Here is a 13,364-nt window from a genome sequence, read left to right as displayed (position 1 = left end):
AGGCTTTGGAAATAGACATCAGACAAGGGACGACAGCAGTTTGTCCAAGAATGTGAGGGGAAAGGCAGATATGGAGGCAGATGGCAGGTTTAGGTATCTTTTAGATGCAAATATTGAAGACACTCGGGAGTAATGATGAGGCTTCATGAAACAGTGTCCTCATTCTCAGAGCTCAGTAGGGGGCGCTCTACGTTGGAATACGATGTGAAGTTTCATTGAAATGGTTGTTCAACACCACGTCTTGAAGAAGATAGCGCCATCAAGTCAGCTCTGTTTCATGAAGCCTCATCAACCCATCAGGACGTGACCATTTCTCTGTCTGAGGAAGCATCACCTGTTCCTGACCTGCAGGGTCAACTGCTACAGTGGCGACCCGAGTGGGCACCTACATGCCAGAAACACAGCGGCCTCCAGGCTACTCCTCCCTAGAACTCAAGGTGGTGGTGAGGCTTCATGAAACAGGGCAATCGCTGCTCAGTGGCTAGACACAACCACATTCAAACTTCACATCATTTTAAAACCAAGTGTCACCTACTGAACTGAAGAAGTTCAGCTCATCGCCACCTTCAGGTTCGCTCCCACCAACCTCGTCACGGATCTCTGTGGTGAAGTGCAACCAAGACATTCTCGCTCCTAAGGCGTCACATTTTTGTCCACAGTTGCCGTAGAAGTCCGGCTTCCACGTTGCCTTTGGACTAGTGGCGGTTTCACAAAGCTTCGTGAAACAGAGTCCTCCTCATTTTTTGCCACTCTCTGCTCTAAAATCTTTGGATTTAAACGACCATTTCAAGGAGATCTTGAATCATTTTTTAACCTAGAGCGCCACCTACTGAGCTCAGACCCTGAGGATTCATGAAGCCTTACATGCCCAGTTAGATTGGTTAGCTTAGGGGGAAACATTCGATCCAATTGAAAGCCAAATGCGTTAACGCGCCGGAGAATTCCACTTGACAACCGTCAACACACAGGACGGACGGACAGACAGACGGACGGATGGAGAGACAGAGAGACGTGCGACTTGTGCGCCGCTCTTCTGAGAGCAGCTGCGCGTGCCAGACTCTGTGGAGCAGCATTTCGCCTTGCCACATGACTTCATTTCACTTGTGTTGTCCACTTGATCAGAATATCAATAAGGCTAAGCTTTTCCTGGAGATTTCCTGCGTATGTATTTCCCTCCGTCCCCGGAGAACACAGCAGCAGAGTTTAATTATAAAGTGCAGTGAATATGGCGACGGGAGTGCACAGGTCCGTTTACAGCGAGAGTGCTTCTTCCGCTCCGAGATCTCGAACCCCCCTCCCGCCCCCCAGCCTGTGGCGGCGAGGTGAATTCAGCTGTGACAGGGATAAGAGAGACAGACCAGGCGTAATGTTCCTGCTGTCGCTGCTGTTGTGACATGGTGAGCAGTCACTACTCTTGACTAATTGGAGGGGATTTTTCCGAAGGATTTAGAACCGTGGAATATATTTTTCTCAAGAAAATCCCCTCAGCAGAGTGAGACAGAAGTCATGAGTGGGAAGTATAATGACATTGAGGGCAGGTGTACGAAAAGCGTGTGAGTGTGTGAGGAACATTGTGTGGGAGAGTTGTTGAAATCCTGAAACTGAGCTGATGTATAGTAACCACATCCTGGCTGAAGGCGACGCTTCTCAGCAGTGACCAGGTTTTCAGTCCGAAATGCTTCCTGCCTTTCAAAGACGAGGCGATTCAACAAGAATAGACGGCTGTTTGACCTCCTTCCGACCACTTCAACGTGACTGACAGCCCATTTTCACTGTCCCAGTTCCATGTGGTTCGACGGACCTTACAGGCCTGACCCCCAGGATCTTCCACTGCCAAGCAGAACAAGTCAAATGAGGAGCAATTTTTTGGGTTGACAATTTGGAACATGTATGTTTCGACCGACAACATTCACGGATCTATCCTGCTGGAACACGGTGTCCAAATTGTAGAGGACAAGAAGTAGCTCTTATCATTACACAAGTCCTGCTCAACAACGGCTCACACAGTTGAAGAATGGGAGGCAACCAGAGCATTTCCACCAGCTGTCAGCGGAAACCAACACCAATACTGGTGTCATGCAACCAATTCTCACTCCTGATGTGTCAAATAACATCCATTTGCAAGTGGAGTTTTGGGCCCAACAGCCTTTTATGTTGCATGTTGGCGAGTAAAAATGTTTTTTACTTGCTTTTACTGGTGGTAATGTCTTCTCAAACCAACAAACCACACCTTCTAATCTTTGGTCTTCTAATCTAAACCAAGGTTTCTCAACTGTATAATAAAAGGCAAACTCACAACCTAACTGCTCTTCCCACCGATTTCAGAAAATGTGTATTTTGCAGTTCATTCACTGTCAAAAAAAAGATTCTTATTTTTAATGTCAACAGTAGCGTTGTAGTCAAGACCACAACAACAAGACACTCGAGACTGAAAGTATCAAGACCAGGATGAAACCGAGACATTTAGAGGTCGAGACAGCAACAAGACCAAGTCAGTTTATATAAGAGTATAAGAGTCTCATTCTGGGTTTCCTACAACAAAAACCAGCACCCACTGTGGGCCTTCTGCGGATCAGTTTGAGACCCTTCATATCATATAAAATCCAAACCAAAACTGAACAAATGAGCCAGAATATTTCTTTTATGAATTATGCTCCCCAATGATGGCTCTTTCCTCGGTGAGTCTGGACTGGTCTCGAGAAGAAATCCTGAGTCTGCCCAGTCTGAGCCTGAAACAAGACCGAGACCCTAAAACAGCGTTCTTAGACTTAGACTTGACTTTATTGATCCCTTTGGGATGACTCCCTCCAGGAAAGTTACAATAGAGGCAAGAAAGGGCTTCCAGTCAGGAAGAGCATCACACAGAAAAAAAACAAAAAAACAAAACTAGATTAAAATAGGTTATTGCACCAGCGAGATGGTTGTTGCACATTGAACAAGTGTCCATTACTATGGAGTGTAGCATAGTGTACCCTACCACTTCCTCCTCCCAAGTGAGGAGTTGTAGAGTACGATGGCATGGTGTACAAAAGAGTTCTTGAGTCTGTTGGTCCGTCTTGAGACCAGTCTGGAGTACTACAACACTAGTCAACAGCTACTATTTAGCCAGAATTATTGACATGATTGGGGTGACCAACTGAAAAGTCTTACTGGGCTGGATGTGGCCCCCAGGCCACGTACTGAGTAGCCCCGCTCCAGACCTGGCAGGGAGCTTCTGACTTATGGTTGATGGATAACTCACAGTCAATTCAAGCGGAGTTCAAAATAAGCAGAGCGATTAGTGTGAACCGGAGCCCCAGCTGCGAGCTAAAAGCAGCTCCTCTGTGTTGGGACGCAGCAGAAAATAAAGAGCATCAAAGAGGGGGGAAAACAGAAAAAGTGCTGCTCGGACAGTTTTGCCTTCATGTCATGCCAACGCTGAATCAATTTTACGGTTAAACCAAGCCGGACCAGTCTGAATTCTCTTCGGGGCGTCGTCTTCTAATTGGCTCCCAGATTCACCCGAACATGGAAATCTTTTCTCGGTGTATTTGCATAAATAAAAGACAGAAAAGTGCTGCATTATCATATTTTATTTTGTTTGCTCCACAGCCGGAGAACAACAGACAGGGTCACTTAAAGATTCCACTCATTACGCAAACCTGCGACTTATGCCGACTGCGGATGTTTGTTTATCTCTGAGGGAGATGTGGAGAAGGAAATTTCTGCAGCGTCGCGGCTTCTGGATACTTTACGTCTCTCACTGCACTGCTGAGTCTGGTTCCATTTGCGGTTAACTGCACTGTCAAACTTATTTTACTAACAACACGAAGACTGTCCACCGACCCGCAGGATGTCTATCGAACGTGACGGGAACAGTTTAGCGGAAACCAGAATTTAATCGCTTGCAACGTGGCTACTATCTGGCGGCTAATTTATTAGCTGTATTGACCCGTGTCAGGCGAGTTCGATCGCTAATTGTTTTGCATGTTCTTGAGCAAAGATTTATGCGCTCACGGCGGGAGTGTCCGCAGGTCTCTGGCCCGTGATCCGTTTCGCAGGCGCAGATCTACAAAATACACTGGACGTGTCAGTGACGATTCATTTCTCAATTGCTAACTGTCCGTATGTAATAAATACTGTTGGTCCCTGACTAGCGTGTAACGTGTTCAACATCGACTTCACGTTGCTTGAGTCGTACACATTGCCATTCTGTCTTAAAATGTTTTTTGTGGTGAATACAAATCTTGCACTTCAGTACAGTACCTCCTGAATGTGGCGGAGGAATTCGTCAACTGTTTATTTATGTCTGAAGGCGCGTTCACACACTAAAGGCGAGCAAATACATGTGTCCAAGGCAACCGATTTAAACAGATTTAAAATGAGGCAAAGTCAACGCAGAGGTGGAAAACAACCCATCCTCACTCACATGGTGCCATATACCGACGTTGGCAAAGTTGCTTTTTGCGTCCTACACTGACAAAAAAGGCAGCCTTCAGCGTTGCATGTTGTCGCATTAGCAGCGGGACATGTGAAGACGTAGGCTGGGGTCAAGTAAGCCATGGGGTGGCGCTCCACTCATCCTACGTTTAATGTGTCAAATTGCTATTTAAAGCAACCTGTACGAATACGGGTGCAGAGATGCGAAGTTTGGGCCGACAGGGTCGCAGCTTCTTCGCGTTTCTCGCAGCACAAGTTGGAAAACCCAAACTTCAGAAAGAAGTTGCAGCTTGTTAACCAGAGACCAGGTTTTATGGTGGCAGTGGTGTGTAATTGTTTTTATAGTTCCCACACGACTATACTTGTTCTCACCATCCCAGAGTGAAGTAACACTTCAGGGGCACCATCACACTCTAACACTAATCCAAAGAGCTTCCTGAGGCATTAATAGTAACAATAATCAATAACATTATGGTGAAAGTAATGAACAGCAACAGACAGAAAAGGCGTCTTGCGTACAGGGGCAAGTCATTTCTGTCAACAACCATTTGGACGTGAGAGTCAGTCTCACTTTGTGTGAATGTACCACTATAACTGTCCTCTAGTGTACTAGCTAATGACCTTATTATTAACACAGTTTGTCAAAAAATGTGTGTATAATGCAGTGTGCTTTTCATGTCAAAAGTACTAGTAGTACACTGCATTGAGGAGCAGCACATTGCAGTGTGAGGAGCAGTCCAGCTACTATTGATCGATTGAGAACGCAGAAAAAGACAATTTTTCATCCCCTTCAAATGAAAGACAACAGTCCTACAGACTGACAAGTGAAATGATCAGTTTTGTTTCTCAGAGATCCGAGAGTCAGCTCCCCACCGGTTGGAAGAAAACCCTGCCCAAGTATTAACAGGGTTGAAACCTTGGGAAAGCCTGCCCACACAATACCACTTAACTCTTCCTCAGCTATTGTAAGCAACATCATGACTCAAGGCAATTTCGTCCAGTCACCATTTGCTACTGCGAACAAGATTAATACCCCCAACTTTATATAGTTCTCTTCCATATTCAGCGCAGACAAATGGAGGCAGGCCACTCTTCATAAAGTTCCCCCGCCCAAAGATCCAGAGCCAAGTGAACAATCTAATCTTAACATGACGTCGGCGATTATAGCGACAATCCATTAATAATGACGGAGTCAAATGTGCCTCTCAACGAGGGTCTGGCGTCCTCAGCCAGGAGGGGACTGGGACACGGAGCGACTAGAAGCCTGTGCAACGGCCAAGAAACTGATTTGGCACCATCTGGAGGCCCTCTGACCTCCTACGCAACAACAGCGCAGTACGACATCATTCCTTTAAGCCATTACAAAATATTGCTGCTGAAACACATTTGAACTTTGACTCTAACTCATCGTAGTGACGGCACGTGAGTGATGTGACTCTGCAACCCACAACAACAACAGCCAGGTCACGAGAAAACAAAGCAGGGGCTTTCTCACCGACCATAACCTTTGCTCTTACTATTATTTTATTATTTATTCAATATTGTTGGTTGAGAAAACGCCCTTCTCCTGGGCAACACCCACCAGCTGGTCCTGGGTCGACCCCTCGGGCCCCTCCCAGCTGGCCGTGTTTGAAACACCTCCGAAGGGAGGCCTCCAGGGGGCGTCCTCATCTGATGCCCGAAACATATCAACTGACTCCTCTCAATGCCGAGAAGCAGCGGCTCTACTCCGAGTCTCTCTCAAGTGACCCACCTCCTCGCCACTATTTCTCAGGATGATGCCCACCACCCAGTAGGGAAAGCTCATTTCAGCCGCTAGTATACGGGATCTCGGGATCTCAAAAACAAATATTGTGCGATCAAAAGAACCAAAATATTGCAAGGGTGTACTACAGTATATATAGTCTTTTTCATCCATTTAGCAAAAACTACTAAAATGTAGTTTAAGTCATAGCATTGCTAGCACTTTTTTTTATCAGTTGTTCTTATTCTCAGTGAGAAACAGTGGAATGCTCTGTACTGGTAGGACAGGAGCAAACAATGGGGTGGTTCAAGTATTTCTCAGAGAAGGAACGATGGGATGAGATGGGTCTGTCGTGTCCAAACACAAAACTCTCCATTGACTGGTTGAATTCCACACCATGGTCACCAGCTTTGTAGCGACGGACAGATCAAGATGCAGATGCGCTTCCTCTGCTTAGAGACAGAAGCTCAGTCATCCGTGGGAGACCCAGAGAAGAACCACTGTTGAAGCCTGTGGTGGCGGCTCACGCACCTTGTGCCGAGCGAGCTTCCCCGAGCACATCCGACGCAGACTTAAAGGATTATTGGTCCTGACAGGGATAGGCTTTAGCCGCTCCCTCAGAGCTCTGAGAGTCAATGTGTGATCATAACGGAGCCGAATGAGCGCTGAATACATAAAAATATGACTTTAATCAAAGATTCTCCTCAACCAGCACAGTGAGTGAATGAGATGAGTGGGATTACGAAATGATCTGCGTCAATTCCATTCCTCAGAACATAAAGAGATGATCTGAGCTTCCTGGGACTTTAACACCGATCGCTCCCCTGGTCCGAGCCAAGCAAGCTTTTGGACCAACTCAACGTTATCCAACACATTTCAAAAGTTGAATTCTGGCCTGGAGTGGCGGGTGGTGGCAGTGACTTAAAGCGTCTCTGACAGGTGCTCCGCTTTGTTGTACCCGTCGCCGCCGCCGCCGTCCCTCTTTAACAGTTGGAGCGCCGCCCGTGGGCTTCATTGCACTTTGAGCAGCGCGTTGGCTGCTTTGAAGGGGTGAAAGGGGCAGAGATGGAGCGACTTCTTAAAGAGATACCGCCGGCTCCTGGAGAGCAGCCTGACCCGAAGTGACATCATTTCATAATCTCTGAAAACGATCTTATTTAAGGACTGAAAAATCCGCTGTTAGGGTGATAAGCTTGAAGGAGATAGAGCTGTTTCGTTTTTCACCTTCGTGGGAAACTGAGACAGTGTATCGCTTATTTAAAGTTCAACACAGACTCAAACCTGAAGGTTGAATTACAGGACCACAGCAGGAGCAGTGAAATATGCAAGTCATTTCTCAGGAAGGCACTTAAATAATAGGCTTTAATAAATTCTGAACAATCCCTCTGTTTTCCTCTGCAGAAAACATGACCAAGAAACAGCCTGGAAATAAAGGACCTGAGAGGTGAACTGAATAAATACTTCGCGTTGGGATGATAGGGCTGGCGATGATGCGGAGGCAGGTTGCCGGTACGAGCACTGGTTCGACCCTTGATAATGACGTGAAACTGCGAAATGTCTACGTATACTTAACCCTCAAAACAGGCAGAATTTCACGTCTGCCACAAAGCGTTCATTTCCGCACTACACACTTTAACAAAATACAATTAAAAGTTTTGCAGCGTTCCAGTTACCTTGGATGTTGGGAGTCTGTGCCGGGAAAGATGTCACAGCTAAGCAGTTTGCAAGGTCAGAGTGTGTTGTCGGAAAATAAACAACTTCTCGATAAATATGCTTTTTGTTCACAAAACTGCAGGATGGTTCTAAACTTCTGCATGCTGTTTATGTTTGGGGAAGCCATCTTGGATTGTGAACTTGGGGTGCTGAGAATTCTCCCACCTTCCTACATCGTGAGGGAGGAGCTGGGAATTTCCCTGTTCTGAGGACAACTGGAATGCACCATCGTACTCAAGCTTGACGTCAGGAGGAGGGGAAACCATTCAGCAAAGCTGATAACTTTTGGATTCAAGGACAATTTCTTTCAACATTCCCGTTCAGTAAGAATGGAGCACTGTCGGCTCACTTTCTGCTCGGTTCTTGTAGACATCAACCTCCCGCGAGATCTCCGTGCCCTCACTGGCAAGTCATGCAGACCAAAGCAATCGACTCAAAAATATGTGTAAGAAAATGAATGAACGAAAGGTACACGTTCTCAAACCTCAAGCGGTGAACGAAACTTTCTGTTTCCTTCCTAGATCCAACTGCCTAAATCAAGAAAGAGTTTTACACCTGACTTTCAAACAACTGAATCACTTCCTGAAATTCAAAATGGGTTCCGTAGTGAGCGTTCCAAGGAAAGGTTCACGGCCATTGACATGTAATGGTGGCAAAAGGTGCTGTTCCTTTGATCTCCAAATTAAAGACGAGTCACGAGCTTTTGACCTAAACTAAGGGTCTCTTCAATGACAAGGAAACCTTCCGATGCGCGGGAGAGGGTTGTTGTCTGCGAGGCCTAACCAGGAAATCTCTGAACCAGCTGACCACCTTAACTATTTTACATAATTTGTGGAGGAAGCAATTAAACAGATCACTGAAGTGAGAAGTGCTCGGTGAAAGTGGCGACAGATGAAGCCATTTAAAGTTACGGGGAGACAAAATGCCCAAGGAAAACACCGTCATCTGCAGAAGCATTTCATTATCGCGAGGGAATCGTGATGAGTAATTAATGACACGCGCTGGAATCCATGATACAGAGGGATGAAAAGGCGCTTTCATTCAGGAAGGATCAAAGGACACCAGTATACAGCGGCTCATATCTCCTGATGTGAACGTCGGGACGTTCGTGTCGGACACAATTTTGGCGACAAACGGTGCGGAATCCAAAATGAGGACTCGGATTCCAGCTCGGAAAAAAAAAAAAAAAAACGGCCTCGTCCTAATGGGATGGCTGCTCAGAGAAAGGCTGTTATGTAAGCAGCGTGATGGGAATAGATGCGAGATGCCGCGCACTGATGAGCGCAGATTTGAAATCTCCGTCCTCTGAGGTTTAATGATGCATTTAGCCGGACCGCGGGGGAGCAGCGTCACCAGGGTTTGGTTCAGGCTGCTTACGTTTAGAGGAGCAGGATCAGGTCCAGCAGTGGTGAGAGGGGCCAAAGCCACCGCCGCGTAGGGGCCACAGCAGTCAGTGCTGCCATGGTTCTCCCTTTAAATAGCTTGGAAACCAAAGGACTGGAACACACACTCGCCAATATCACGCGACAGCTGGGGGGGGGCGACTTTGAAGGTCAAATGGAAGTCACTGGATATCGATTCCCTTTCCTTCCCCTTCTTACTGTTTGTCCAGGACCGCAGTTCGGCTATTGATCTCTGCGACTTCTTTCCAGTCGGCTGTGATGAATCAGGGCCGATTCTGTCCCTTTGTTTTTATATATGAAGGTGACACAATTAAAACCACTCCAGCAGATGAACAGCTAAAATGACAAAAGGATCATTTCCGCAAACTCATTTCGCCCAAACTCTTCACAGAAGCTCGTAAAGCATTAATGGCGCCTGTGTTTGATGAGTCTTTCTGCCAGCTTTATGAGGCTGCTTGTTTGCTTGTTTTTTAATGAACATAACTTTGCATCCAAGACCTGGACACCATTCAAGAGCAGGCGCGTGAGAGGGGGGGGGGGGGGGGGACTCAAACCAGAGCTGTGGCCTCATTAAGAGTCAGTTGTGGTGGAAATCCAACAAAACTTTGACCCTTGGGGTTTTATGAGTCCAGCACGCATTGTTAGATGAAAGCATCTTTCTACTTCACCGCCCAAAACCTCCGCCCCGATGGATGTCCTCGTGCCGTACAGCATGATAAGCAGTTGAGGCCTTGCGCCTCCTCACCACGAGCCAGGACTGAAAACACACATATACATATGGCCTGGTTTATCTGTCTTCAAAACTGAAGGTTAGCGGGAGCTAATGCCACATAGCATTGTGAAGCAGATTTGCATGACTGCCAAGGTTTAATTTCACTTTCCCTAGTCACTTTCCTGCCTTCGCAAAAGCTTCGTGGGCTTAAAACTAGTGAATTTGTGTTCCGTTCAGAATTCTTCTAAACAGCAGCACGAGTCTTGCTAGCTAAAACTGTGCTTGACTCTTAAATGGATGGCTGGTTCTGGCGACCGGAGGATGAGGGATGTGCCACACATGACAAAGACTCACTCGTATTCGCTGCACCTCCAGGAACACGGCTCTTTGGAAGGACTTCTCCCAGACGGCCAGCTCGGTGGCCAGCTCCACCCTGAACGTGTGGCTGTGTCCGTGGCCCACCAGAATACTGAAGCAGAGGGACTCGCTGTCCTGCTGCTGCTGCGGAGAGTGTTCCAGACCCAAGTAGAGTCTGGCCTGCAGCCAGCAGTCCTCCGACATCCACAGCTGGAGCAGAACATTAGAATTATTACGGCGAGCCAAACCGCGGCGGGGACAGTGCATCATAAGGAAGACGTCGAGTGACAGGTAATCCACTTCACCCAGCTGAAGATAATCTGTTTATTTTCATGATTTTCTTAGTCCTATTCCAGCCACTGTTTCGAACCGGAATCACCAGTGAGTAAACATCCTCGGCCCAAAACGAAAGTAAACGATGACAACTTTCACCGAGACGAAGTTTGTTTTTTAATGCAGAACAGAGAACTTTGAGAGAATGTCTCCCATTTTTGTGTTTAAAAGTCTGGCCTATTATTTTTTATTTTATTTTATAAAATTATTCAAATAAATTATACAATATTCCCTCCCTCAGAATTACACAAAAAATAAAGATGATCATGATCATGTAAAAAATTGCACAGTGATTTTTATTTAATTCAATACATTAAATATATAAAAGAATTTTGTACAACTATGAAATAATCATTTATAGAATATTTCACTGAGTTGTGAAAACACTTTGGTCAAAAAAATAAATAAGTAAATCTTCTTTGATGGAGTCAGAACAATATTTCATGTCACGCAATGTATCCTGTATGAGACTTATAGGGGAAAAAATACATTTTGCAAACATACAGGGCATTTTTTGGATTTATTTTATTTTATCTTCTATATATATATATGACACCTTTTCTGCACAAAATTCTGTCTTTACTTGAATAACTCAGGAAACTTACCATCAAATCCGACAACAAATGCAAAATATAAATTATGTAAAATGTCACTGAACTTAATTTAGGATTGAAATAATGAATTAAAACTGACTTTTATTAAACTAAAGTTATCACTAAATAAGTTTTGAAGAGATTAATATTCACTGTCAGGCATAAAAATAACAAAAGGCACTTTGAAATCAGTGCAATAAAAGCGATAAAATCTACATCTTTGAGCTTTGCCGAGCAATAACTTGAAAGTTTATCATCTAATGATCGCAGAGGGATGAAAACAGCTTTCATAAAACACGTGAATACATCAGCGTCATCGCTGCGAGTCCATCGGAGAATCAAATCTCACTCGAGTTCAAAACAGTGACGCATTTCTTGACTTGATTTCCTAGATGAATGGATGCAATAAATTCAGAAAAAAAGGTGAAAACATTGTAATTTATGATTTATGCTGGTAGACGATATCAATTCTTTGTTCTGACTTTGGCTTTGAGGATGAGAAGCACCACCTCAGGCGGGGAGAGCGTTGCTTCATCGCTTCAGTGAGGAAGATCAAATAAAAACGCTGCTCTATCTGCTGGAAAACGGGGCAAAACAGGCGAGCAGCCTGAGAGGAGCACTGCAGCCGCCCATCTCAGAACTCTTACCTTGTGAACCTTGAAAAGGACCTCATAGAGGTGATACGCCGTCTCTGCTTGTCCCCAGTCGGCCGCGCTGATCTGAGGAGACACCAACAGGCTTCAGCAAACAATGCATGGTGCGGGGTGTGTAGACCCGTACGTCAGAGAGAGACTTCAGAATAACTCTGAGCGAAGTTCAAGCGCATCTACTTTTGATCCACAACTCTATAAAGAGAAGCCTGAAGTGTCATTTTTCTGGAATTACAGGAATCCGCCAAGGAACCTGGACGCCTGAGAACATGGTTCTCACTGGGATACGAGAGGAACGTCCAGTCCAGGTGGAGTTTGAACAACCGTGAGGGACGGATCAGTGCGCCATCATCAGTCATGGGGAGAGGAAAGAGCTGAGCCAGAAGACAAAGCTCTCCACAGAAGCACGGATTCCAACTCACACCTGACCGAAGAGGAAGAGACGACGAACGGAAAAGATGAACAAAATCCAGAACTTCTAAGTCTTCTTGCTCTCACTCAGGGTCAGGACCTCCCAACACCTGAGAGACCTCACCACCACTGCAATCTTTCCGGGACACTTCAACTCAACAGCCTTCTCCTGGAGGAGCAGACGTTCTACTCAGAGTCTCTGAAGGGCGATTGAGACACAAAGCCTGTAATGAGTTTAACCTCACAGAAGAGAAGTTGCTCCTAACTCCTTCCTCATTCCACCAAGTCCTGAGAGGTGGCTTGGGAATCTTCTAAAGAGGCCCAGTTGCAGTGCGACTGTTTTTCATTCAGGGAATCTCACATGCAGAACAGAATAGCACCATATCAAAGTCATGTCTTTTCTATCAATAGTTTGCTCTCTACAATGAATGAAAACAGGAACAAGGACTACAAAAATGGCCTCCAGCGACAGGTTAACCACAACTGATAGCAACAAAGCTACATATATTGGATTTGGGGAATACATATGAACTATTAACAAGCTAATAACAGACTTATTTACTGTTTTTGGCTTGAAAAACCAAATGTAATCCACTCCACTTTTTAGACCACGATTTCCATGATCCTTTGTGGGTTCAATAAACAAGCTAGTGTGATCTCCAGCTACGAAATCGCTGAAACAGCGCGTTTGGTTTTGGCAAAAATTTCTCTGAAATAAATGGACATCGTTCCTTCAGAGCTCAGTATTTGTTAGGGTGACGTTTCCTCTTCACACGGCAGATAACTCTTGAAGCATGGTGGAGCGTAACGGGGCCCCTTCAAACGCACCTCCTGGTGGAATCCAGAGCAGGTATGTGGGGCGGGAAAAGTCTGAGGACTCTTCGCTCAGATGAACAGAGAACAACAGTCGCACAATGGTCCTCGCTGTTATCTCAATATGCTACTGCCAGGAAAACACGACTGACCTTCCGTTCCGTCAACTCAAAAATACAAGTCCGTTTCAAAAAAACCCGACGATCTCGACTCCGT

At 45.7% G+C, this 13,364-nt stretch overlaps 1 protein-coding gene across 1 annotated transcript in view; it reads right to left on the bottom strand.

The window, feature by feature from the left end:
* Positions 1 to 13,364, bottom strand: part of sntg2 (syntrophin, gamma 2) — a 69,935-nt gene that overhangs the window by 1,907 nt on the left and 54,664 nt on the right. Inside the window, exons 13-14 of the mRNA XM_053846045.1 lie at positions 11,922 to 11,993; positions 10,346 to 10,558 (exon numbers count right to left, since the gene is read on the bottom strand). Of these exons, the coding sequence (XP_053702020.1) occupies positions 10,346 to 10,558; positions 11,922 to 11,993 (285 nt within the window). The remainder of the gene's footprint in view (positions 1 to 10,345; positions 10,559 to 11,921; positions 11,994 to 13,364) is intronic.

This window comes from Synchiropus splendidus, chromosome 16, assembly GCF_027744825.2.
Source record: "Synchiropus splendidus isolate RoL2022-P1 chromosome 16, RoL_Sspl_1.0, whole genome shotgun sequence".
Lineage (NCBI taxonomy): Eukaryota > Metazoa > Chordata > Actinopteri > Syngnathiformes > Callionymidae > Synchiropus > Synchiropus splendidus.
This window is presented reverse-complemented; position numbering and strand designations above follow the sequence as displayed.